Source organism: Lycium ferocissimum, chromosome 2, assembly GCF_029784015.1.
Source record: "Lycium ferocissimum isolate CSIRO_LF1 chromosome 2, AGI_CSIRO_Lferr_CH_V1, whole genome shotgun sequence".
Classification (NCBI taxonomy): domain Eukaryota; kingdom Viridiplantae; phylum Streptophyta; class Magnoliopsida; order Solanales; family Solanaceae; genus Lycium; species Lycium ferocissimum.
The window spans coordinates 27,940,844-27,968,793 of NC_081343.1; the positions used below are offsets into that span (position 1 = coordinate 27,940,844).

The 27,950-nt window shown below is 37.4% G+C and overlaps 2 protein-coding genes across 3 annotated transcripts; one reads left to right on the plus strand and one right to left on the minus strand.

Annotated features, from left to right (window-relative positions):
- Positions 1-366: 366 nt before the first annotated feature.
- LOC132034480 (amino acid transporter AVT3B-like) lies at positions 367-2,021 on the plus strand. The gene has a single exon (XM_059424852.1). It carries the CDS (start codon positions 539-541, stop codon positions 1,814-1,816), a length of 1,278 nt encoding a protein of 425 aa, XP_059280835.1. The 5' UTR covers positions 367-538; the 3' UTR covers positions 1,817-2,021.
- A 586-nt stretch (positions 2,022-2,607) lies between these two features.
- Positions 2,608-27,703, minus strand: LOC132034468 (actin cytoskeleton-regulatory complex protein PAN1-like). 2 transcript variants are annotated; one of them, XM_059424843.1, is made up of 14 exons: positions 27,352-27,703; positions 22,891-24,004; positions 17,455-17,673; positions 10,153-10,379; positions 9,163-9,237; positions 6,230-6,301; positions 6,056-6,154; positions 5,861-5,929; positions 5,670-5,784; positions 4,920-4,988; positions 4,353-4,686; positions 4,061-4,181; positions 2,777-3,787; positions 2,608-2,735 (listed from the first exon to the last, which is right to left on the minus strand). In XM_059424843.1, the coding sequence occupies exons 1-13, from the start codon at positions 27,475-27,477 to the stop codon at positions 3,005-3,007; spliced, it is 3,423 nt and encodes a 1,140-aa protein (XP_059280826.1). In that variant the 5' UTR covers positions 27,478-27,703; the 3' UTR covers positions 2,608-2,735; positions 2,777-3,004. The 2 variants fall into 2 exon arrangements, with proteins under 2 accessions (XP_059280826.1, XP_059280821.1); XM_059424838.1 differs by having other exon boundaries at positions 5,861-6,154.
- Positions 27,704-27,950: the final 247 nt, after the last annotated feature.

Consider the following 27,950-nt stretch of genomic DNA (forward strand, 5'->3'; position numbering starts at 1 on the left):
CGCCCAAAAAAAAAAAACAGTTGACACCATTCACGTACGGAATTCGTGCGTGAAAGGCCCAAACTGTATTTTTGCATTTCGGTCCTTTAATTCGTGCGTGAATACTAGTAATGTATTTTTTTTTTTTTTTGCACTAATTTGGTTCAACTTTTTATTTTTTGTGCTACTTAAGTCGCGGATTCAAACAACTTACTACGACCGACCATCTGTCCTTTTTCAACAGGAAAATCAAACAAAAAAATGACGACTTCTTTTGGACAAATAAATAAATAAATAAATGAAGCCGTGTCTAGATTTTTCAGTTCAAAAAATATCGATTGTCACTTTCAAGTCCTGTTTTCTTGAGTGGTCCCTTCAATTTTCTCTCGCTTTATAAGAACGTCTACATCTTTACTTGGTAGTTTGAAACCGTGGAATAAACTCAAGATTTTCTCTCTCTGATCAGCAATACTACTATTTCCTCACATTAAAATCAATAAAGTCTTCATCTTTTCTGTGTGTTTGCCACTGGGATTAGATTCTTGATTTAAATTTCCCTATGGGGTTTGATAAAGACAAAGCAAGTTCATCATCCCATGTTCTACAAATCCCAAGAGAAGATACACCACTTTTAACAGACACCCAACACCTTTCTTCATCCTCCAAAACTTTTGCTAATGTTTTCATAGCAGTGGTTGGAGCTGGAGTTCTTGGCCTTCCTTATAGTTTCAAGAAAACAGGATGGGTTATGGGTACTCTCATGCTTTTCTCAGTAGCCTCACTTACTTACTATTGTATGATGCTTTTGGTCTATTCAAGAAGAAAGCTTGAATCCCATTACAAAGTTGCCAAGATTTCATCTTTTGGTGACTTGGGATATGCTGTGTGTGGATCCATAGGTAGATGTACTGTAGATGCTATGATTGTTCTTTCCCAAGCTGGTTTTTGCATCAGTTACCTGATTTTCATAGCCAATACTTTAGCATACATATTTAACTATTCTGTGACAAATCAAGAACCCAAAATCATGGGGTTGTCACCTAAGAAGGTGTATATTTGGAGTTGTTTGCCATTTCAGTTGGGGTTAAATTCAATTCCTACCCTTACCCATTTAGCCCCTTTGAGTATATTTGCTGATGTTGTTGATTTAGGTGCTATGGGGGTAGTTATGGTTGAGGATGTGTTGATCTTTCTCAAGAACAGACCAGTTCTTGAAGCATTTGGTGGGTTCAGTGTTTTCTTCTATGGTCTTGGTGTCTCTGTTTATGCTTTTGAAGGTGTTGGAATGGTTTTACCTTTGGAAGCAGAGATGAAAGACAAGGACAAATTTGGGAAAATTTTGGGCTTGTCAATGACTTTCATTTCTTTGATGTATGGTTCTTTTGGAGTATTAGGTTATTTTGCCTTTGGTGAAGAGACTAAAGATATAATCACTACCAATCTTGGGAGGGGATTGCTTAGCACCTTAGTGCAGATTGGACTCTGCATAAATCTGTTTTTTACTTTCCCACTGATGATGAACCCAGTTTATGAAGTGATGGAAAGGAGATTTTGTGAAGGCAGATACTGTTTTTGGCTAAGATGGATTGTTGTTTTGTCAGTCACTTTAGTGGCATTGATGGTGCCAAATTTTGCTGATTTTTTGTCACTAGTTGGGAGCAGTGTGTGCATTGTTCTTGGGTTTGTGTTGCCTGCTATGTTTCACTTAATTGTGTTCAAGAACGAACTTGGCTGGCGTTGTTTGGCTTTTGATGCTGCACTTGTTTTAATGGGTGCATTTCTTGCAGTCTATGGAACCTATTCTTCCATGCTGGAGATCTTTGGAGTCAAAGCTTGAAGTTGGCTACTTGCTTCATATTTACTACAATTCAAGTGAATCATGAAAGATATTTCATGTACTCTCTGGTTTAGGTTGAGTTCAAATTACTCCCAAGTACATTTTATTTTATCTTGTCGCAGAGTCAGATTGTGGATTCAATAGAACTCATTGCATATGCCAAAAACAAAATGTGTACATATAATAAGATCAAACTCGTTGTGAACTGGATTCTCCTATGAGAATAAGTTTTCCTTTTAGTTCCTATATTTTCTTCCACCAAAGGCCATTGATATGTAATCTTTTCCTACGTACTATTTTAGCAAGGCCAAATTGGTTCTCTCTTCTTAAATAATATTGGAACTTGAAATAATAAGTTTCACTTTAGTTTTATCATCTTATTGTAAGGATAGGTAGAGGTTAATTTGAAAGACTAACATTTGTTTTATTTTCCCTTAAAGTTAATGCATTCATCGAAAATGGTAATGTGGTTTTGCTCTTTTTCAGTCGTCTCTCTTGGGTTGAACTTGCCATTTCCGACCAAATTTCATTGATGTTTGGTAGGAGGGTTAGTTGTCAATGTAAGTTTCATAACGCGTAACAGTTCCAGTTTCGAACTAAAGGTTGTGATAGGCAGTCAACGTAGACGTATTAGAACTGTCATAAATCATTCGAATTATATTATGCGAAATGGATACATATGATTTATATAATCTACCACAATCCTCCATCACCTATTATCATAATAACTGGCACTATGGCAGTCAAGTGGGAAAATTCCCTTCGACTAGATTTAACTCTCAAATAGCAGCTGACAGAAAATGAAGAGACCATTTTACAAGTTTTTTACATTGAAATTTTGAATATGGGGGGAACACAAATCTGTTCACCTTGAATAAGTAATGCGACAAAGGAAAAGGTCAAAAATATAAATGCCACCCTCACAACACCCACCACCCCCCCCTCCCCCCCCCCCCCAACCCCAGGGCCGAGAAAAAAAAAAAAAGAGAAGAAAGAACAGACCAGCTAATGAATAATACAAGAGATACAACTTATCCTAACACTACCTCATGCCACATAGAGAGACTATCTAATCACAACCAATTCACTATCCCTAAAACCGAAAAACCTGGCCAAAACAGTTTAAAATGGAGGGGAAAAAGAAAAGAGAGAGAGACCGCATGCGGAGTAAGGAAATCCGTTACCATATTAGAATGCTTTCCAATTATCAGAATCTCTCTTTGGTGTCTTACTCTCCACTGATGTCTTAAATCGTTCATGGGACCCAAATGGATCTGCATCATCGAAAGATGGGGAACCATGACCGTAATCTGTGTCCCTGGTGCTACGGAAGGAATCGAACCTTGATAGTGACTCGGGAGGGGGAAAGGCTCCAAAATTATAATCAGAGTCTGCTGTGCTGCGGAATGAATCAAACCTAGTGAAGGAATCACGCTGTTGGAATGAACCATTATCGTACTCAGAATCTCTGGTGCTGCGCATGGAATCAAATCTTGAAAACTCACGACTGCCAAAGAGTCCACCATCATGCATGTTGAAGGAATCATATCTGGAAAAGCTGTTCAAGTGATCTTCAGACATAGGTGTGCCTGGAACCGAGTCCGCAAAGAGACTCCTTTTCTGGAACATGTTATCAGCAACTGGGGAGCCACCTGCGTTATAGGCTGGTGTGCTGGGAACAGAATCAAAGAAGGGACTTTGCCTAGAGAACAAGTTGTCTCCCTGTGGGAATCCAGAGTTGTAACTTGGTGTGCTTGGAACAGAATCAAAGAATGGGCTTTGCTTCGGGAACTGGTTCTCTGAGTAACTGAACCCAGTATTGTGATTAGGGGTGCTAGGAACAGAATCGAAAAATGGGGTTTGCTTCGGGAGTGAGTTGCTGGAATTTGTGGAGCCTGTTTTTATAGGCTTTAGGCCCCAGTCATCATCGTCAAATAGAGAAGTTTCCTTGTGCTTCTCATCACGAGAATCCTGCAAAACCGCGGAAAAGAAGCAATATGATACGCCCCTTCAACTGAGCCAATGAGAAACGAATTATTCCAATCACCACAGATGAGTAGAAAATTGCCTAGACCAAGATGCTCCAGAAGATGCAGTGACAAAAAGAAAAAGGTCAGGCAAAGATTTCAGAAAAGGTGATAGGCCGAAGAGACATAGATGACCCCTGAAGATGTATAAATGAACATGTAAATTTATCCATGCGCTTTTTTTGTATAACTAAAATGAGTAAATGTATCCATTTACCTTAGCGCCAGAATTGAAGTCCCATGCAGCATCTGCATCACGGTCTTTATCAAATGTACCCCAACCAGATTCATCAAAACTTTTGTCCCCAGAGAACACAGATTCAGCTCCCCAGTGTTCACTGCACTAGTAATACAGAAGTTCAGATTTCTAGAAAAGATAACAGTTTCAGAGAAGCTGAATCCATCAAAGAATACGATTGAATAATAGAAAAGGTCGTCATTATTTGGAGACTATAACACCACTGTAGATTAAATCACCAAAAAGGAAGAACGAAAACAACCACAATTACCTTTGGGCAGCATGGGGAGAACCATCAAAAGCACTGTCCTTCCTATTTGGTGATTCTTCAAATTCTTTTGACGGGCTGTTTACTGCATTACTCCTTGTTGGACTATCAGTTGGACTTCTTGCTGCATGGGAAGTCTCCGCATCAGCCATCTCTCTGGCTTTTACAGGGTTTGGCAACTTCTCTGCCTTTGTATCAGTGTCAGCATCAGCAGATGATTTCCCCGTATCATGGTCATTCAAAGAAGATGCTTTATCCCGAACCAGTGAAGATTTTGGTTTAGGAGGGGCAACGACATTTTGTACGTCAAGGGTGAGCTCTTTCACAAATGTGAATTCTGCGGAGGACGATTATTCAACAATGCAATGAGTTCAAAATTTTGACAACTTAAAAAAGATAATGATAAAACAGCACAAAGGAAAGGGAGGAAAAGAAGTTGATCCAGTGGTCTCTGAAGGCACTATGAAAGTCAAGTCTTTTGATCTAAAAATGACAGAAGCTGATCAGGCGGTCTCTGGAGGCGCTTTGAATATCCGTCTTTTGATTTAACTATGACATCTTACAACGTACCTTCATCGTCAAGCTTATCCCACTCTCCATCCCAGTCTGCTGCCCCCTCTTGGATGCCAGGTTGCCAACCTTTAAAATTATTACTAATACATCAGAAACATTAAAAAAACTAAAGCAATTGAAAATCAGAGAGCTTAGGTTAAAAAAATACAAGAGACATCAAAAAGGCATGCTATCCCATTTTTCTCACCAAGGTGCTGACCATTAGATGAACACACACAGTATTTCAACATCAGAATTAGTCCCAATTCATGATCTAGATGTGCAAGATGTAAATATAAAGGAATAGGTCTCATTAGAGGAATAGAAATATATAAAAATACTCATTTTTAGTATACATGCCATATATTACATCCTCATATGATCAATAGGTGCTTTTTTACTTTTATAATCAACAGGATCAGAAAACTTCTAAACTGGAACAAATCCTAATGCAGCCAGCAAGAAGTTAGTAATGATACCCCTAATTAAGTACTAAACTGAACTGGGGTGCCAAAAGGAAGGCCAACAAAAATAAAACATAAATGGCACTTTAAAGAACAAATAAACAGCCCGGTAGAACCAAAATTTGTCGCAAATAACAACAACTCAAATGGGGTCAACTCAGAACCAAAAATAACAGGAAATGCAGGAAATAAATTTTCAACAATGTTTTTAATCTGGATTTTATGATCAAGAATAAAGAACATATAGAATAACTAAATTAAAGCATATATAATTGCAAAGCTACAAAAATACTAGTGCAAGTACCAAATGGAAGCTCAAGTAGAGTAGTTGGTTTGGCCCGTAGCCCATAAGTTTTGCAGCGTTCATTCAAAGCTTTTACTAGCCCCTCGAGGTCTGCCTGAATCTGATTAGCACGGTCCTACAAAAACCAGAGACTGAATTTAGATAAGTTCTCGAGATCTCCAGAAAATCTATTAGTGGTAAGATATAGCTACCTGGATACCATCGGTTTTACCATCTTGATCCATTTTGACAACTGTTTTATACAGCTCCATTTTTTTCTCCTGCAAATTTTCAGCAAAACACGATATCACAACAAAACCTCTGCTAGATTTGCACAATTTACTATACAATAGCAGAACATAAGAGTTAGTATAAGTGCATAGGGCTAGAAAGAGTTGCAGAAGCACTTGAATATCCCGAAATGTGGCCTCCTCAATGGTCAATTTGGAAGCAACATCTCCGGTCTGCTTGTATTTCTCTTCATACTTTTTAGCCAGTAATTCGACCTGTAAAATTATCAATTTTAATACAGAACAAATCATTGGACGTGTTCAAAATTGTTGTATTCAAATAAGTTTTACCTCTCTTTTGTCAGCAGAAGTTCTTTCGGTGATCTCATTTAGTCTATTGTCGCATCGGCTTTTGTATAGTATCTGGTGAAAAAGGACAAGCAAAATGACAGTATTAGTGATGTGCTTCAACTTCAGCTATCAATTGCTGAACACACCAGCGAGGAAACCCACCAATCAGTTACCGAATAAAAATTCACAGCTTCAGGAAGAACAACTCTAAACCAAGGCCATGAACAAATGTATGTCATGATACCCTAGCACATATACAGATATAATCACTAATTACTCAGAACTCAGTAAGCCATAGGACAAAATCTGCTGAACCACGTTGCCTGAATGAAATGGAACAACTTTAAGCTGTTGTATGAAATATGAATAATAAAAAATCCAAATGGCCAGTGAATATCAGACTCAAACGTTAAGGAGACAAGTAGAAATAGTGGTGTTAGAGTCCCACGTAGGTGTAGGATGTGGCAATTTGTTTGCTTATATGGTCTTGGTCAATCCAATCTCATGAGCTAGCATTGGGGGTCGAGATAAGCCCTAAGTCCATTTCTTATCATGGTATCGGAGCCATGTCCATCCTAATTCTTGGTTTACCCAATGTGAGGGCCTCATGCTATATTGTCCACGCTTCATATGTTCAGACTTGCGTGTGAGGGGGGTGTTAAAGTCCCATAGCGGCATTGGATGTAGTAATGTTTCCTCATAAGGTCTTGGCAATCCTCACCTCATGAACTAGCTTTTGGGATTGAGTTACGTCCTAGGTCCATTTCTTATCAAACTCTGACCTGCACTCCTGATCTCAGCTGGATCTTACAATCCAAGATCTCGCTGCATCTTATGGGTCATAATTCTACATTCCGCCCCATTAGCAATAATGTGGGTCATTTGGAAAGAGAGAAATAGAAGGGCTTTCGAAGGGGTGGAACAAGATTTTGTAAAGATGCATAGTAGTGTCTTGTCTCTAGTTCCATTTTGGTGTACTCTTGTCTCTAGTTTCATTTTGGTGTACTTTCGAGGTCCCTATTTGTATAGAGGATTGGATCTCTTTTGTTGAGAGCCACATTTGATGTAGGTTCTCTTCTTTTAGTATACGGCTTGTATACAGGGTTTCCCCAATTGTTAATAAAATTATTTACCTTATCAACAAAAAAATCTATATTCGGCCAGATCTAGCCTAGAGACGTTTGACCCAGCTTCTCTTGACTCTTGCAATTTCCATTTTTCTTTGCAAAAGTTTTCTCAATCTAGCACTAGACAACAGAAGGGGCCTGCTTATCCTTGAAAAAAGGACATCTAACACTATTTAGTATTGAAAGGTTCCTGTTGTAGAACAGCATACAAAAATAGCGCAATAGTGAAAAATTCAAAGGAAAAAAAGGAACAGATGCTGCCTGTCCATCCAGTGTTCTGCTGTGTCGTCCACTAGTCTGATGCTATGCTTCTGAGTTATGTGCCAAATGACTTCTTATTTGCATACTTTTTCTCTGCTTCTCCCCCTCTTCTAAGATTTTTCATCTTCTAAATTTTTACTTTATTTTCGTTTAAAGTCTTTTATATTGTATTCTTTCATATGGTGTTTGAACTTCGTTATCCTTTACTTGGGTTCACCATGAATTAATTACGGTAATTCATTTGCATAAAAAGGTATTGTATTACTTTCCATGCACTTTCAAATTTATTTCCTAATCTTAAATTCTGTTACATGTTCGATAGCTACACCGATTGAGCATTTTGACTCGCATATCTCAACTTGAGAAGTATGAAAGTTCAAACTCATCTCAAAAGTGAAGCAATTTTGATGAAAATATGAGGGAGCATTACAATCACTACAGTTTCATTGCTTAGCGACATTATACACCCAGTAAACACAACCATCTCCATCTGTTGGGTGATATTACTCTCCTAGCAAAAAGAGGAAAATGCAAACCCAGAACGTGCAATCCCCGCTTTAAATTACTATAAATGCGAGGCGCTTAAGCACTACAATTCACATACCACATAGAAATGTGTTAAGTACTAGTTTCCTGCATCTTGCAGCCCAAACATTTACAACGTTGACCATAATATACCCCAAAAAATTGGTTATACAGACAGTTGAAATAGTTTATCACATTAGTAGACCAGATCAAACCACATATCGGATCTGATACATGATGATCCTTTCAGCCATTGAAATTTCGGTCCATTTCTCTGCTTCCCATCCTTTTTCTTCTACTTCTCCCCCTCTCTAGTAATTCTTTTTTTTTTTTTTCCTTTTTGCGCAGAACAAGTATCAAGAACCTTATTCAAAAGCATAGTTAAATTTGTCAAAAAGATATGCAAGAGCAATGCAAAAACAAGTTTATGATAATAAAATTGCTGCTGGTTCTGAATCAGGAATAGATGCCACTTTCAATCAATATAGCAAAAACTTCGCCTTAAAATTTTCACAAACAACTATCCCAATAAACATGTACATAAATTGTGTGGATGATGCCATAACAGAAAGTGCGGAAAAATATATTGACATGACAAATAGAATGGTGAAAAGTTCCAACTCTCAGATCGTGCCTTATTCATGTCCTCAGAACATTACGCAAGAGAGGCACCAAGCACTATTCTGTGTTTGTGCTAATTTTAGCGCAAACTTTACCAAGAACCCAAGCTGACATGTAAAGCCATTAAAAGATAGAAACTGAATTATTTAGGACAGACGAAATTGGTTGCTATTAGCTTCTTGTCTGGCACTTATTTGGTCAGCAATGAGATAACAAGTCATACAAACGAAACACAATCTGTAGTAGACATAACCAGGAAATTCACCATGGGAATAAGGATCTATCCCCCAAGGGGCATGGAGGGCCCAATTTCAGGATTTATATCCCTGCTTGGAGACATTGAGAGATATCTGAATAAAACCGAGAAAACAGTAGATATGTAATGATCGGAATACTCACTATTTCTTGCATCTTTGCATGGTAGAACTGAATTTTTTCTTTGGCATCTAAAATATCCTTCTCCAGTTCCATGACCTGTGATTGACATTATAGCATAAGAGAAAAAGGAATATACGTCAATTACATTGGCTTTTAGGAATACTCACCAATAAATCAAGCTTTAACTGACAAAATGAAATTGGATTCTTATGCTATTAAGCATCAAGTTAAATCAACTTTTTTTTAGTCAAATATGAAGACCAGCATTGATCCTTAATAGCAGCAGATAATAACTGGTAAAGAAGGGAATATTATTACCAATGTCTTCATAGCATCAGAGTAGCATTTGCAGTTCCACAAATTCCAGATATCATAAGCATATGAGAAACAAATTCCAGATATCATAAGCATGTGAGAAATATCTAAGAAGTTACTGCTTATGATATTATGATAGACCAGACACCATGCCAGTAGCATATATTTTTCACAATCTGAAGCAAAGTAAAAATGCCTTGCTCCGCAAAGTCACAGTGTTGCTTCACCACAAACAAATCTTTCTATTCTTCATTTCCTAAACAGAATTACTCGATGGAGTTTCGATACAGCAGCAAAAAAGAAAAAAAAAAAAAAAAAGAAGAAGTAAATACAAACAAATGCCGAAACAAAAGAACACGGAAGACACCAGACAATCTCTTGGAAGATTTCCCCAAGTATGATGTTCATCTATGAATCATGTCTGCTATTAATTCATTCAAAAGGAAAAAACTAAATCATACCACATCTCTGTACATTACAGATTACACACGTCAATAAGTAGACATTTGATACGAGATTCTACAAAATGACGGCTACTCTATTACCTAGTGAAAACGATCCATCCTAAGTACCATTGTTTCTCTGACTGGTTCTGTTCATAAGTCAGGCAGTTATCATGGGAAGAAAAGAGGAAAGGGGATTTGAGACAAATAAAGGCGAGCGGAAAAAACATTTGATAGAACATTTATATTTGACCTTCTTCTCTGCATCAGTTGCTTCCTGGAACTTCGTGTTCAATGAACCCTGTTCCTCTGTGCTAAGTTGGTCAATCAGATGCTTCTCTAATACTGGAACTTTGGGCTTCTGTTTACTAGGCTGCACATCTTCATCAGGCTGGGGAATGGGTACTGGACGTGGAGGCTTCCTTGGAGCACCAGAAGCCGCTTGTCGTGCACCACTTGGCCCTTGTGTTTGCTGTAAACCTGAGGGAGGATGAAATGACGAGACTAACTGAATGGTTGGAAGTCACAAGTGAGATTCTCACTATAGAAACTTCATAAGAAATACCAAAATGTAATGCCTTTAAATTGTAATATCAATTTTTCACCATACAAAAAGAGTTGATTAAGGTTTAGCTTCCTTCTCAAACTCAATAACATATAGATTGATCTGAAATTCTTACCTCCCATAAAGAATATCACCAGTTTCTATAAAAAAAAAAAAAAAAGGAATCCAACTACGACATTCATCTACCACATTCTCTTTAGATGTTCATCTACTACGTTCTCTTTAAAAAAAAAAAAAATATGACAGAGCATTGCTCTAGTACAAATAAAATTTTGTCAACGTTAATTTTCTGCTTGATTCCATCCACATGATATAGTACATTAACAGCAAATAGAAATACAATTGTGCTTATCATGTAATTGAATAAGTCGATATGAACAACAAATGTAAGGAATATAAAATCTTCAAAATTTCGTACTTGCTCAATGGAAGGTTTTATGTTAACAAAATCTAAAATTCAAAACCATAATAAAGATATTAACCATCATTAGATCAAAGAAGAGGGTTTATGACAAGCTCCAGCAAAACTATTTATCATCCCATCCCAGTAACTTGAACCTTGTTAGTATTAATATTGTTAATAAAAATCAAAACAAAACATCGAGTAAATCCCAAATAAATGAAAACACATTGTTATCTTGCTCCTACAAACTCTAAGATTATGACAGCTACTCCAAGCACACCAGCGCCCCTTCAAATCCTCCTTTCTTTCTTTCTTAAACATCTATATTTTATCTGTGTTGATTAATTAGCATGATTTTAGGAGACTAATTTTTCCTTTTCCTACTGTAATTATAGGAATATAATATTTCGTTTTATTGCAACTAATTGTCGTTTCTTAATTAGTTAGGATTCACTTGTATAAATACCTCATCTCATGGGATGTAAAGATGTACTAAAATACAAAAGAATCCTTTTCTTCTACATGGTATCAGAACCATTGTTGCCATTTAAGGTGAGCTTTTCCCTTGCAGCATCAGGGTTCCTCTTTTTTTTTTTTTTTCGAAAAGAGGTAGAGTTTTCTCCCTCCTTGAAGTTGTCCGCAACTAAAAATTTATTTCTGTCAGCATTTTAAAAATCTAATACCACCACAAGTTCCAGCTGACAACAGCGACCAAACCTCGTTGTCTGCAGCCAAAAACGACGACAAACATGCCGTCATGCTCCACCAGAAGGTTTGGCTCCGGTGACGCGTAACCATCACGCACCAATCCGTGAGACTACTTCCCGACGGAATATTTTTTCAAGATTCTTGCTTGCTTGGGTTTGCCTGTCAATTCTGAGCCTACCCACCAAGTTTCAAATTTTTCTGATCATCGAAGCTAGGGTTCCATCGAGGAAGACCAGGTTTTCTGGCGAGACAGATCTGTCCAACAATTTTTTCTTTTTCTCTGAGGGACTGGTTTGAAGATAAGTTCTAGGGATGTCTATTTACTGATTTAGAGTCTTATTTAAACTATTGGGACACGAAGGTGGTAGATAATAACTGTCTCGACCATAAATTGGGATTCTTTTCCCCTCATTGCTAGCCAGTCGGGATGCTATCTCTCTTCAATGTTGTAAAAAGATGCGGCTCATACGTACCATGCATGGTTAAAATCTTGTTTGCTTTTCATTAAATCTAAAAAACTACTTGGTTAAATTTCAGGAGAAAAGAAAAGACCTGTTGTGACTGATGCCAATGTTGTCAAAGGAGCGCTTAAAGCATGCTTAAGCCCTGAAGCGAGGCTCAAAACATGTTGAGCGCTTCGCCTCACTTTATGTGCGCTACAGTGTCATGAAGGCTCTCGGACATACTTTTTCTTGCCAATGAGCCTCTCTTGATAAGGTCACACTAGATAATTGATATTTCACTTTATCGTAATGTTTTTACAATTTCTTTGTCCATATATTTGTTATCCATGCTTGTTGTTATTAGTCTTGGACTAAACATATATATATTTGTATTTTCGCACCATTGCGCCTTTTTTCATTAAAGCTCATGCTTTATTTGCGCTTTATGCTTAAAGCCCTAGCTGATCTTAGAGCTTTTTTGCACTTTTCGCTTTTGATAACACTGAATGATGCTAACTGTGGTCAATGGGATTTTAATAATTCCCTAGCTATGACATGGTTTTTGAATACTATGCATCCCCGATTCTCTAAGCAATAAATATTGCTGGATACTGCTGAAAAGATCTGAAATTCAACTAAGTGAACTTACTCACCCCGTAATGATGCCAAGGTCTTTGAGATTCGAAATAAAATTAATGTCACTAAGCAAGGTGAGTTGACAATTAGGGATAACTATTCCAAGTTAAGTGGGTAACGGCAGGAGATTGACTATTACCAGGATCTCCAAGTGAAGTGCACAGTGATGAGGCTTTGTTCCAACAATTGGTTGAAAAGGAAAGAATCTATAATTTTTTGGCCTGGTTTGAACCAAAGGTATGATGAGATCAGGGTTCAAGTTCTTGGCAAAGTTCATTTTCCTTCTCTTGAGGAGAGCAGTATTTATTGCTTGATAATGCTGAAAAGATCTTGAATACAACTAGAAACTTACTCATGCAAGGTAATGATGCCCAGATCTTCGAGATCCGAAATAAAATTCATGCTATTAAGCAAATGAGTTGACTATCACTGATTATTATTCTGAGTTAAGTGGGTTATGGTAGGAGATTGACTATTATCCGGATATCCATGAGAATTATAATGATGATGCAGTTCAACAATTGGTTGAAAAGGAAAAGATCTATGATTTTCTGCCCGGTTTGAACCAAGAGTATGATCAGACCAAGGAAAAGTTCCTTTTCCTTTTCTAGAGGATTCAACAACAATATACCCAGTGTAATCCCACAAGTGGGGGTGGGGAGGGTGATGTGTACGAAGACCTTACCCCTACCTTGTGAAGGTAGAGGATGCATACTCCTATATTCTAGGCCTATGTTCAACAGGAAGAGAGCCGACAAGATGTCATGCTGTATCAGGTTCCAATTAAGAAGTCAGGGTTAACCGTCTCTCATGAACAACCAAAGGCAATCACTGTCGTGCTAAATTGTAGTAGCATCCCCACATATTTTATGTCTATGATGCACGCTCAAGTTAGAGCATCCCTAATACTACAACAATTTTCCAAGAAAAGCGGTCCTTAATTCATTTGCATTCCTAAATTCATGGGAACTACAAGGATCATCAATTTACATTGCTGTTATCCATTTCTGACTTGTGGTTTATCCATTTTCTTAGGGTGTTATAAGGATATGATCCATATTTGATCCATTTTCTTATAAGGATATGATCCATATTTGATCCATTTTCATAAATCAATTATCCAACCCGGTTTTAATTGGGTGAATTGGACGGATACTTGCATTTTTTATCCATTTTTCCAGCACTAGACGAGGCCTAAAATTTATGGTATAAAAAAAGATAAATACCAACTTAACTACCATAAAACTGAGAACACGCTATTCAGGATAAATACCAACTAGTTGATATTCAAGATAATAGGGAGCTTAATGAAGAGGAAATGATGATCAGGGCAACTGTCATGGTTGAACTGGAAGATCTAGCCAAAAATGAAGAAGCAAGTTGAAGGCAAAAATCCAGGGTCTTATGGTTAAAACAAGGTGACAGAAATACTAGATTCTTCCAAAGAATGGCAACACCAAACAAAAGATACGACACAATTGACAGAATAATGGTTGGAGGTGAAGAAGTGGTACATGAGGCTGATATCAAGGAAGCTATGGTTGATTTTTATGAGAAGTTGTATACAGAAACTGAATCATGGAAGCCTTCTTTTTGAGAATGGTAACATTTATATTAATATCCACGGGTATACTACACAAACAAAGTTTAACCCCCCCCCCAACAAAACACCCAAAAGACTTCACTTACAAAAAGGGCTCCTATATCTATTGCTAGTTACAAACTGTTTAGAACATTGAAAATATCTTCAGTTTGTGTTGCTAGCTCCTGTTAACACCAAAAATAGAAAAGGCCTAAGCAGTTTATCTTGGGCTTCTGCATATTGCAGCTTTTGTTCTCAAAACATCTCTGATTCCCTTCTGCCCAAATAGACCACCAAATACATGCAAGGACAATCTTCCATCTTTCCTCCTTTTTGGATACATTTCCATGCCTTCTCTAAATTATGCTAGCTGTCCCAAGATAACTGAGGAGGAAAGCCAATGGTTGCAAAGACCTTTTTCTGAAGAAGAAGTGCTAAATACCATCAATTTATGTGCAATCGACAAGGCTCCGGGCCCTGATGGCTTTACAATGGGTTTCTTTAAAGAATGCTGGGATATTCTCAAGGAAGACCTAATGCAAACCATTCTTAATTTTCACCACAATGAATTTTTTGAGAGGTCCTTCAATGCTACTGTCACTGCATTGATACCAAAGAAGAATGGGGCAGAAGAACTTAAAGATTTAAGACCTATAAGCCTTATCGGAGGAGTTTACAAGATCGTCTCTAAAATCATCACAGAAAGACGGAAGACAGTCATGGGGGAGTTCACCGATGAAAACCAAACAGCCTTCTTGAAAGGGAGACAGATTATGGATGCAGCCTTACTAGCTAATGAGCTAGTGGACTCCAGATTCAAACAAGGCCAGGAATTCTATGTAAATTGGATATCAAAAAAGCTTTTGACCATGTCCATTGGAGCTATTTGCTGAAGATCCTGGAAGACATGGGTTTTGGGCACAAGTGGATCAACTGGATCAAATTTTGCATCTCTAGTGTCACATTTTCTGTTCTGATAAATGGTTGTCCAGCAAGTCTCTTCCAATCTCAAAGGGGTCTCAGACAGGGTGACCTATTGCCACCTTTCTTATTTTTGATTGCTATGAAAGGTCTTAATCACATGGTTAGTACAGCTAAATCTAATGGTTGGATCAGGGGCTTCGACTCTCAGTCCATCATTAGCAACCATCTGGAGATCACTCGTTTACTATATGCTGATGATTCACTAGTTTTTTGTGATGCTGAAGTGGAGCAGATCAGACATCTCAGAGCAATCCTGACCATTTTTGAAGCCTTGTCTGGCCTTCATGTCAACTAGAGCAAAAGTTCACTCTATCCAGTTAATCAAGTCGATGATCTTCAGAATCTAGCATGGAACCTAGTAGGCTCCCTCCCCACTAAGTACCTAGGGATGCCTCTAGGTGCCAAAACAACAACAACGTACCCAGTGAAATCCCACAATGTGGGGTCTGGGGAGGGTAAAGTGTACGCAGACCTTACCCCTACAATGTAGGGAGGCTGTTTCCGAAAGACCCTCGGCTCAAGAGAAAGCATGGCAAAAAAAGGTCAGATAAGGACAAGCAATTCAAAGCAGTATGAAAATGAAATAGTGCAAGATCAAAGACCATGATAAACAATCTGGAAAAAAGAATAGATAAATAAAATACTCAAAGTACAAGAAATAACAGATAGTAGCAGAAAATCAAGGACAAGAAACTATAGGGCAAAACTGAGAATACTAAGTAGAATGACGAAAATAATACTTATCCTGCTAGGAAGGAAAATAATACTAGTCCTACCACTAGCCTTCTATCCTGATCCTCGATCTCCACACCCTCCTATCTAGGTGCCAAAACAAATCCAAAGAAATCTGGGATGCAGTTTTAGAGAGATGTAACAAGCAGCTGGCAAGGTGGAAAACTCTCTCTTTGAGTGCCCGAGTTACTCCCATTAATTCTGTCTTGGATGCCCTCCCCACATACATGATGTTTCTCTTCCCAATTCCCAGAGGAGCAGAGAAAAAGATTGACAAACTGAGACGAGATTTTCTTTGACAAGGTAATAAAGGTGCCGATGAAAGGAGACGCAAGAACCTGGTCAAATGGGACTCAATCATTTTGAAGAAGAAGGAGAGTGGGCTGGGCATTAAGAACTTGAGATTGCACAACAAAAGTTTGTTGCAGAAATGGCTATGGAGATTCAATTCAGAGGACAATTCTTTATGGAAAAGATTCATTTCCTAGAAATATGGGATGCTAGATCAATGGATTACTAAAGAAGTTAATGGCCCTTATGGTATCAGTGTATGGACATCAATTAGGCTCCAGTGGAATGAATTCTGGGCTAATGTAGATATCATAGTTGGCGATGGCAGAAAGACTACTTTTTGGGCAGACCACTGTATTGGCCAAAACAACCTTCAATCGACTTTCCCTGACTTAGACTCTATAAGCCTCCAAGCTCAAGCACAAATCAGTCAAGTTTGGAGCCCTCAAGGGTGGGATGTTATTTTCAGAAGAGCTCTCAATGATTGGGAAATTGAAAGCTTAACCAATATGCTCCAACTCTTAGCTTCCTTTGGAGGCACTTCAGCTTATCCTGACAGACTAAAATGGAGATTGAACAACAAAGGAACTTTCTCTGTTAAGTCTGTTTACTGGAACCTCAACCATAGAACAACCTTGATTGAGATTTGGCCCTGGAAGCTCATTTGGAAAGTAAAAATCCCTTTCAAGGTCTCTTGTTTTGTTTGGTTGGTTGAAAGGAGGGCATGCTTGACCCACGAGAAGTTACAAAGAAGAGGTTTTTGGATTTGTTCAAGATGTTACTTATGTGGTCAAGATGGTGAAACCAATAAGCACCTTTTCTTACACTGCAAGACAACTACAAATCTGTGGAACATGTTTATACTTGGTATTAATTGGACTATGCCTAATACTACTGTGGAGCTTCTCAGATGCTGGATGAGTGTAGGGAAGAGAGGTGGAGAAGGAGACTGGTGGCAGATCATCCCAGCTTGTGTTTGGTGGACAATATGGAAGGAAAGGAACAACTCTAGAAATTTTGGAGAACACTAGCAGCTCTATCCAAAAAATTAGGATGAATCGTCTAATCTCTTCTATTTTTGGTGTAAACAAAATTTGTGGGGGGAGATAGTTAGCTGACAAATAAATTTTCCATATGCATGTGTACACAATTGGCTCACGAGCCATGTCCAAGGGATGTATATGCATAGTGTAAAAAGGCTGAAATAATACCTGGTGTGTCTCTCCAAGCTGTCACACCATGTGATCCTGTAGGCTGACCAGAAGCACGCAATGGTGACGCGTCAAAGATCAGATTAGTTGGAAGGACTGATGGAAGAGGGCGACCTTCCCTGTGTCGCTCCATCAGGTAGAGTGCAATGCAGAATTCCCTCAAAGAAAGCATGCTGTCATTATCTTGATCTGATAAATCCCACACCTGTTTTAAGACCTCTGGAAAACCAAAAACAAACTGCATTGATGTCTCAAAGGACCAAGTAAACACCAGCTTGGCCTTAAGATAGAAAACAAGATATTCTAAGGGGTCGTTTGGTTTGAAGACAAGTTATGTTGGGATTAGTTATCATGGCATTATTTCTTATTGATTGTTTGGTTTGTTGTATTAAACGTAACACGCATTGCATAATTTTTAAGAAATAGTTGTTTGTTTACAAAAACACCCTCCACCTTATTTAGTAGAAAATGACTTTTAGGGACCACAGGGCTATTTTTGTCATTTTCATTCTTGTATCCTGGGATAACTATTCCTGGGATTGTTATTCCACCCCCTGCCAAGGATAACTTATCCTAGTACATTTTAATCCTAGGGTAACTTATCCCAGGATTAGTAACCAAACAAGGAATAAGGCGGTACTAATATTTTATCCCAGGACTATTTTTCCTTATCCATCATACCAAACGAACCCTAAGATAATTATAGGAAAGATTCTCAAAAGAGTAAGAAGATGTGCTATCACACTATAAGTAGGTTGTACAAAAATGTCTCAAAGCGCCAAGTGACCAACAGCTTAGCGTTGTGATATAACACATACAATGCCTCAAAACATTTTTTTTTTTTGAAACTGGTAAGTGGTAACTTTACAATGCCTCAAAAACAATTGTAGCCACGATTCTCAAAGAAGTGAGAATGATATTCCCTACCACTACTTTTTCTTTTTTTCTTTTTGGATACTGTGTGCTCTACCACTACTATTTACTATCATTGTCAGTATTTGTTGCAAAAGCTACTAGCTGTTGAATGGAAACTGAAAAGTCTTTGGAAGCCGAAAGTAATAACTCCAAGCATGAAACTTCTTTGTTCGAGGAAAAAATGTAATTGGTGAATTCCATTTTGTGCCCGTTTACGCACTATAAGACAGCTCTCTCATTGTCATAATAAATTATATTTCATATTTGTTTTTGATGGTAGTAGAAGTAATTATGGTAGTTGCAGTAAGTTTCAGATTGTTAGCCACTTCCATAGCTACAAGGTCCAAATCTGTCTTTACTCTTTAGTAACTTAAGATCAAGGTTCAATATCAAGGTTGTTATCCTCAAGCCCCACTTTTTTTTGCAATCAACTTGCAGCTTATTTCCAAATTCACCCACTGTAAGTTGCTCAACAGTGTGAACTACACCAGGTTGTCTGTAATATAAATCCTCGACAAGCCAATAACTTTACTTGTTAAATGCTTCAAACTCATAACAAGTAATAACGCAGTGTCTACAGAACCAACTCTATAGAAAAAGTAAAAAAATTGTTTTCTTTTATCTCTAGAAATATGATTGGAACTCTTCCCCGCGTCCAATATGTAAAATTTGCTCATTGGATGGAAGGAGCACTACTTTTATGACATTAAGATTCTTTACAGCAAGGCAACTTCTAGCAATAATAACTAATCTGTAGATGACAACAGGCTCAATCCATTGGTGAGTTCTTATCCGATAAGAGACATTTAAAGCAGGTAGAATGTCTTTTTACTGAACTCTTTATACGTAATGGGGAATCTCTGTATTGAAGTAGTACATAAAATGTAGGAATTATAGACAAAGACATGATTCTTTACAAGTAACATCTAATCATTCATGCTGCCTCACATCCCATTGATGGTTCTCTCGTATATACAAAAGTGCTTTCAACCCCTTAAAAAGTGTTCCTAGACTCTTCAAGTACGTAAACCTTTTTTCTATCAGAACTATTCAAGTACGTAAAGTCAACTACTCCCTCGTTCACTTTTACTTGTCCACTATACTAAAAATAAATTTTCACTTTTACTTGTCTACTTTAGCATATCAAGGGAAAGACAACTTTTTTTTTTGTTTTACCCTTAACATTAATTACTCATTTCCAAATCATTTTCCAAGTCTATTGAGATTATACACCAATTAATATGGGTATCATGGTAAAATATATACTTCATTTATTAATTCTTAAGGGGCGTGCAAAGTCAAAAGTGGACAAGTAAAAGAGAACGGAGGAAGTAATAAAGTATTAAGTATACATTATTTCGATCTTATCATACGTATAAAAGTGAATTATCTTCTTCATTGTGATTTATGAGTATCAAGACTTGTTGATGTCTCGTTGTGTGAAGTGTTTATCACTGGTTGTAAAAAGTTTCAGGTATATTCGAATATCGCCATTCATAGAGCCAACTATGGTCAGCTATATATCCTAATTTGGCGCATAGGGAGTGTCAATATTTTTGGGATAATAAGATCATTTTTAATAGAAGTAAGGCGCCAGTGTTAGAATTTTTGAATTAGAATACTAAAAAAGTTAGGGGTGTCCAATAATTTCTATCTTAAAATAAAAAATTACAATCAACTAATAACCTAGTTTGTATAAGTTATTTGATATAGACAATTAAAAGTTCACAGGCCGTGTCCAGTATTTTTGGAGATAACTATGGGGGCGTCGAACTATAGTAAAAATTGTAACGATCAGTAATTTACCGTTTCTATTAGAAGTAAGGTGCCAGTGTATTAGGATTAGAATACTTAGAAAAGCTAGGTTTTTAAGTTAAATATTATCCCACAATTGAAAAAACCATATGTATCGTATTTGACACTTATAAATAAATGAGTCTCGAATTCATCAAGTAATACACATACATGTGTGTGCGTGGGTGTCGGTGTGTATAAATATAAATCTTATCTTTCTCACATATTAATACCGCTACAATTTTGGCAGACTTAAGTGACTTGCACGAACAAGCGTGGGAACCTTGTGTCGGGGCTCCTGCCAAAATTTTCTCTTTTGTACAATCTGTTTCTCTTTTCGATGACCATTCTAATGGCACCAAGCTTACATTCAATGGTCGTCCACGTGACAATAAGCCTAATTGTAGTAATTGTTGAGGCTGCAACACGCCTATTTTGGTGATTGTCCAACACATCAACAAGACAAGTCGTAGAGATGCGGATGCTAAAATGGATGTGCGATCATACAAGATTGGATAAGATCAAAAGTGTATTTTCTATAAGGTCCAAGTAGCACACATTGAGGACAAAAAGAGAGAAGGCCGCCTCAGATGATTTGGTCATATCCTGCATCGACCTCCAGCTATAACGGTTAGTAGGTGTGAGACTATGGTAAGAGAAGGTGCTAAAAAGAGGATAAGGTAGACCTAAAATCACATGGAAAAAAATTGTCTCGAAAAACCTACATTTTCTTAGAATCTGAGTAGACTTAGCGAAAGATAGGGCACAATGAAAAAAAAAAAAAAAAAGAAGAAGAAGACCTATATAGGCGATATTGAGTTGGGAATATGTTTTAGCCATGTTAGTATGTTTACTTTAGGTCCTCCGCTTTCTAGAACTCTTATAGCCCTATCAGAGATTATTATGCCTCTGAACAATATAGAGAACTTTTCCTGTTAAAACTGTTCAAAAAAATATAGAGAACTTTTGGGGGTGAAAAATCAAACACTCAACTATGAACAATAGACATTCCCCCCCCCCCCCCCAAACCCCTCTCTTTTGTCCTATGCAATGTCTATTTTACCCTTCAAATTTTCAATCCTCCATCTATGTAGTACCTTTTTATATTATATAAATTTATTTTTTTAACCTAAGTATGTATGGATTTTATTTATATTCATATTATAACTAGAATAACTTTTTATGAATTTATCACAAAATCTAATGTTACCTTTTATGGTTGATATTTTAATAATACATGGATACATGCATGTGTGTGTGTGTGTATGTATATTTAAGTTTAACTTCTCTCTTATTCTATATTGTCAATATATAACCGAGTTTTGGTTGTCATTAATGGAATATTTAAATTATAATTTAAAATTTATTTAATATAAATAGATAATCTTTTAGGAATTTGTTATAGGATATACCTCTATTTTTATTAATTATTGTATTACTTGCATTGAAATATATTTATAAAGTTATTATTACATGTTATGTTTTACTTGTATAAATTGATATCAGAGTTTTGATTATTATTTTTTTTTTTTAAAAAAAAAAAATCTTATTCTTCTCATTTATTTTATTATAGAACGGCACTAAGTTATATACATAACTAGTATTTCTCACTTTTCTTTTTCCGTCTCGAAAATAATATCTATTTTTTATAGGAAATTTGTTACATAGATTAAAGAGATAAAAAAAATCATGATTTTAAAGAAGTAAAAGAAAAGGAGACAAGTTGATAATGTTAGGGTAAAATAGAGATTTTAAAAAGTCAATTATGATAAAGGGGGGAGAATGACTGTTGTTCAAAATTGAGGGGGAAGTTTGATTTTTAAAGCAAAGTTGGTTTTGGTGCTTTTTATTTTTAATTTTAATTTGTTGTTCCAAGAGTGCCACGCCTATTTCTCAATGATAATTCCAACGACACCAACTTCATCCTACTAATACGCCGACCAATTATCCGGCAGCAAAAGTTTCATCAAGGTTCTAGAAATTTTAATTTCTTCCGCGAGATTCCGGCGATCCAAACTTTTCCGACAACTTTTTGACTCTGAATGTTTATTATTCTATATAAGCAAACTCAAGTTCATTTCCCTAACCTTGAGTTTGAGGGGTGTGTTAGAGGGTTATTGTTAGAAATAGAAAATAGACAAATAAACATTTTCTTTAGAAAAAGAATATTAGAATAGTAAGTTCATAAATTAGATATTCTTTCAACTTAAACAAGTACTGTGTAATATATTTGACACTAATAGGTGTATCTTGTATTCATCAAGTTACTGTACATATTCCCTTCACATTTTTCAACTGACATCTATAGGCATTTCAATTGGAATTTACTCCATCAACTGAGCTCTAAAGTCTATCACTTCTTATACATAAGTTTATCCTATGACAAAGGTTATCAACCACCGCCAACACAATACATTACAGCTATCACTAACCCACGCTAAATGCTCCAGACATAATTTAAATCTCCCCTGAGCCAACCTCAACTTTAGAGTTGTACCTAAGACAAATGTAAATATCAAGAAAAGGGGAAAAACTAATAAGATAAATACACTTAAAGTTTATAGAAGGATAGAATTAAACCATTTGCTGAAGTTTGAGATGGCATTTTGAATTCAAGGAAAAGTTCAAGAGGCATATAGCAAACCTATGTGCTTACTCTTAGTAGAAGGAAGGATCTAACAGAAGGTACATGGAATCTCAAAGCTAAATCAGAGACAGAAATCACACCTCGGGGCAGCTTCCAACTGAGAAACAAGCTCCGTGCCTCTGCGCCAGTAATTTTTCCATCTCTGTCTGTGTCCACTGCCATAAATACTTTGCTATACTTCTGATAGTCGGACTGCGTAATCCTTGGCCACGGAAGCTGAGACTGGCCGGGAAGAGAATTTCTAGCTGCACTAGGATTTGCAGCAGAGCTCTGCACTGGGACCTGTTGGTTTGGTCTCACAGTCAAAGGAGCTTGCTGATGCTGGTGCACCGGCTGTTGAGGAAGTGTAGTCTGTGAATCAACTGAGTTAGCCTTTACAGGAGGTTGGGACCCTGTAGATGCTCGGTCTGTGGCTAATGGAACTGCTAAGCTGCTACCTGAAGATAGAGTGGGTGCAGAGCTTTGCTTTGGTTGAACTGATGCAACTGAAAAAACATCTCCAAATAGTGAATCCGATGGCAATCCATTTCCAGCGACTGGAATGGGTTTAGGAACTTTGGCATCAGGCAGGTTACCATGCGACAAAGTTGCATCATTTGATTTTGATAGATCTGGTTGCACTGATGGCGTGGTTGCTAGTTGGGTTTGTTGTGCAGAAGGTGTCAATACAGCAAGACCGAATGCATCCTCACTTCTAGAACTGACACTTGTATTATAAGCTTGGGAACTGGCACCTGCTTGTGAACCACCATTCTGTCCAGCAAGCAAATCAGTGGAACTGGGAGGGCGAGAAGCTGCAATAGTACTTCCAGCCAGCATTCCTTGACCAGAAACATTCGGTTGAGATTGAAAACCAGGGCTAGGATTTGAGGGCCTGGGAGGCCTAACGTAATGACTCTGCTGAGCTGGTAAGCCTTGTTGACCCCTAATGCCAAAAGTTTGAGGTGCTGTTGGAGTAGCACCACTAACTGGAGGAACTGCAGCACCAGCCTTATTAGTTGGTTGAGGACCTGGTATGGCTGCAAGGTTTATTTGGGGAGGAGGAATTTTGGCTGAAGCTGGAGTGAATAGCGCAGCCTTCACAATTTCTGGAGTCAACTCTCGTTTTTGTGCCACCGTAACAAGCTTTAGAGCATTATAAAATTCTTGGCGACTGAGAAAGCCGGTACGACTTTGATCAGCATATGTCCATATCTACATAAAACAAAAGAAAGTATGAAATTTAGTATTAACTATTAAGAAAAAAAATAGGAGATCGATAGCTCCACATATCTAACCCAACTAGACTATGTTGAACTTGATATCTATACCTGACTTTTCGCAAGCAGCATATTTAATAAAGAGCTAACTAATACAACACCAGCTGGAATATGGAGATGTGGTTCATTAAGCACAGGCGGAACCATAAAGCTATTTGCTACTCCTTTTCCTCTTCTCAAGTAGCTCTAATATATTTTACTAACTAGTTCTTGGGCTCAATACTTCAGTAATCTCTTTCTTCTTTTATCAGTTTGTGGACCACTATTCCTTTGCATGTAAATTTTTACAAGGTAACAAACTGTATATCAATCAGTGAATCCACAACCAAAAGAGTAAAAACAGTAGACTATCACTATGTCCTATCTCATCTTATAAGGATCCTACAAACATGGACCTGGCAACTGCTGTTCTGGGTAGTGAAGTAGGGGCTTTACCAGCAATATATCTTGGAATGCCTTTGGGAGCTAAATCTGAGTCGGTAGAAATTTGGAACAATGTCATTGAGAAATGTGAAAAGAAATTCGCCAGGTGGAAGACCCAATATCTGTCTATAGGTGGCAGATTGACTCTTATCAACTCAGTACTTGATGCACTTCCAACCTACATGATGTCCCTCTTCCCCATCCCAACAGAGGTCATCAATAGGTTGGATAGCATCAGGAGGAATTTTTCATGGCATGGAAACAAAGAAAAGAAAGGTTACTACTTGGTTAAGTGGAAAGCACTCACTTTTGGCAAGAATCTTAGAGGGTTAGGGATCAAGAACTTGAAGATCCAGAGTAAAGCTCTTAGAATGAAATGGTGGTGGTTTTTTTTACTTTATTTAATAATATGAAGATTGTCAAAGGGTTCGAATCTCTTTGGTGTCACCATGCAGGTCTTTATTTAGTCCTGATTTAAAAAATAAAAAAAATGAAATGGTTGTGGAAGCTCACCAATGAGAATCAACAACCTTGGGGGAATATTATTAAAGCAAAGTATGAACAAGAAGACAAATGGATGACTAAGGAGGTCAGTACACCATACGGGGTTAGCCTATGGAGATCCATTAGAACATTGTGGAGTGAGTTGAGGAATAATTCCAAGATCAAAGTGTTTGATGGGAGTAAAACTAGCTTTTGGAAGGATAATTGGCATGAAGTTGGCTGATTGGATGTGGTTTTCCCAGATATCTTCAATATAGTTCTAAACTAGCAAAGGACAATATCAGAGATGTGGACACCTCAAGGATGGAACATCATTTTTAGAAGACATATCAATGACTGGGAAGTACAAAGAGTGGTTGAATTCTTTAGTACACTAGAGCGGTTTAGTGGACTACAGACAGGTGAAGATTTATTATGGTGCCAAGGCAGCAGTAAGGGTTTATCCAAAGTTAATGCAGCTTACAAGATGATGAATTATTCCAACCAGCAGATAGCCAACTGACCTTGGAAACACATCTGGAAAACAAAAATTCCTCACAAAGTAGCCTATTTTGTGTGGCTACTGGCTAAAGAAGCAGCCCTTACACAGGAAAATTTGATGAAAAGGTTTCATTTTATGTTCCAGATGCTTTTTGGATGGGGAAATAGCAGAGACAGTTCCAGATGGAGAATTATTCTTAATCTCAAAGGCATATCCTGGACCATGCCTGGTAAGGTTACAGATGCTCTTAAAAGCTGGGAAGGAAAGTAATCATGCTTACAGGCAAAGGACAGGACTAGATGGAGAATTATCCCAGCTTGCATTTGGTGGACAATTTGGAAGGAGAGAAACTCCAGATGTTTTGAGAATGTGGAGAATGGGATACAAAAGATCAACTTAAGCTTTTTTTTGCTGTTGTGTTTTTGGTGAAATTAGATCTACTCAGATGATACTGTCACTCTTATTGATGTTTTAGATTCAATCGAGAGAGAGGACAGTAAAAGTCAGAGTTTCTTGTAAATATGGTTTCAGTACTACCTAAGTACTGTTTTGCCACATATGAAATATAGAAAAAGTTACCAGTTTAAAAAAAAAAAAAAAAAAACTGAAACTGGATCATCTATATACTCTAAGTTGCATCAATAACAAAAACTTAGGATGCAATTCATTTTAATCCTTTGCATGTATGGCTGTGTCAGTTCATGTAAACATTTTCAGTTTTCACTCACCACTTTAAGAAACTTCCAGTATCTATTATCCACATTCATAATGTTATTGCTCAAGCTCCTGAAAATTGGTTCAGTATAATAACTGCCAAAAACTTACGTTTTCCCAAACAACTGAATAATAATGTATTCCATCTCAGGACACCCCTACATACTATAGTGCGCCAAAATTTGCAACTACAATGATCTTAAAAAATTACACTGTTATTGCCACGACAAAATGAAGCAACCAATATCGTATACAAGGAACCAACATGCGAAACACAAATCTCAAGAGATTGAATCAGGTTATTCAATTCCTATACAGGTGTCACGTGATGATGACCATGGCGAACAACAACTGTAGAACCAAGGCATGCAGTTGCAACCAGGAAGGAGGAACACATGGTAAAGAGAGAGAAAGACAGCAAATAGGCTCCTCTCTGAAAGATAGAGAGGGATACAAGATTTGGAAGATATGGTATGGGAGATCTGCGACTGGTCGAAATTGAATCCATCACTTGGTTTAAGTGAAAACAGTATTTTGGGTGATTTCATAAATTCCAACTGGGACTGAACTGTGCCTGAATATAACGGAATTGAGACAGGACATGGCAACGCTTTAGCTTACTGAGGACATGTATCTAGGAAGGTATGGAGGTCGACGATTAGGGTAGAAGGTTAGTAGGTAGCAGAGTGTTGTCGCACTTCATGCAGGAGAGGCAGGGGGCTAGCCTCCTATCCGCGTCTCCTTATTAGTAGTATTACTTAGTAATCGCATAGTTTCTTTTTCTTCACTGTTTAGTACTATCTGTTGCTTCATTTGCTCTGTATCCCATTATTTTGTTGTCTTATTTTCTTGCAATCTTGCTTCGATTCCTTCTTTTCTTTTGAGCTGAGGGTCTTTGTAAATAGCCTCTCTCCCTCCCAAGATAGATTACACTGGGTATGTTGTTGTTGTTGATGCCGGTAGTTTGGGATTGAGGTTTAGAAAATCAAATGACACGGAATATTCCAAATCGTCATAGTTCCTACTCAGCCTATGTAATTCTAATTCCTAATCCAACCAATACAATTCAAAAAATAGAGCAAGCGATCACGTGATTAGTAGCATGACAAGATTTCTTGTCATTGGTAATAAATAAAATAGAAATGTCGAAATGGGGAAACCTGAGCGAGGACAGGTTGGGGCAAATTGGAGCCTTTGAGAAAAGCAACGGCCTCAGGGCCACTGATCCGACCATCCTGATCCAAATCAGCTCGCCTGAAATACAACTCGAATTGATCCATAGACATTACTTAATTCGATTAATCCAACTAGATCTGTGTGTCAGTAAACCTATCCTTATCGGATCATTTGTTTATAGCATAGTTTGTTTGAAATAAAACTCGGAACGGTTTTAGAATGTCCGGTGGGTACAGAGAGGGTAAAGTGAAAAAAACACAGTGCATCCGCCGTGCTAGTTTTTCAAACCTTGGTTTTCATTTCAAATGAATGCTGTTGTTCTTCATCAATTAAATTATGATGGAGAAAAGGCCATAAATAGTGACTTGAGTAGGTCTAAATAAAATGGTCCCTTGAGTGTACACTTATCATTTAATTCTTATCATTTAATTCTTTAACTATCCAAAAATTTATTAAATTTAGTCTCCATCTATTTTTTTATACAAAGAAAGATGCAAACTCATAAACTTTCGTGAGATTAATCATTAAACCATTCTTCAGAGCTATATTTCTCTCTCCCTGCTTCTTTTTCCTCAAGTTCCTC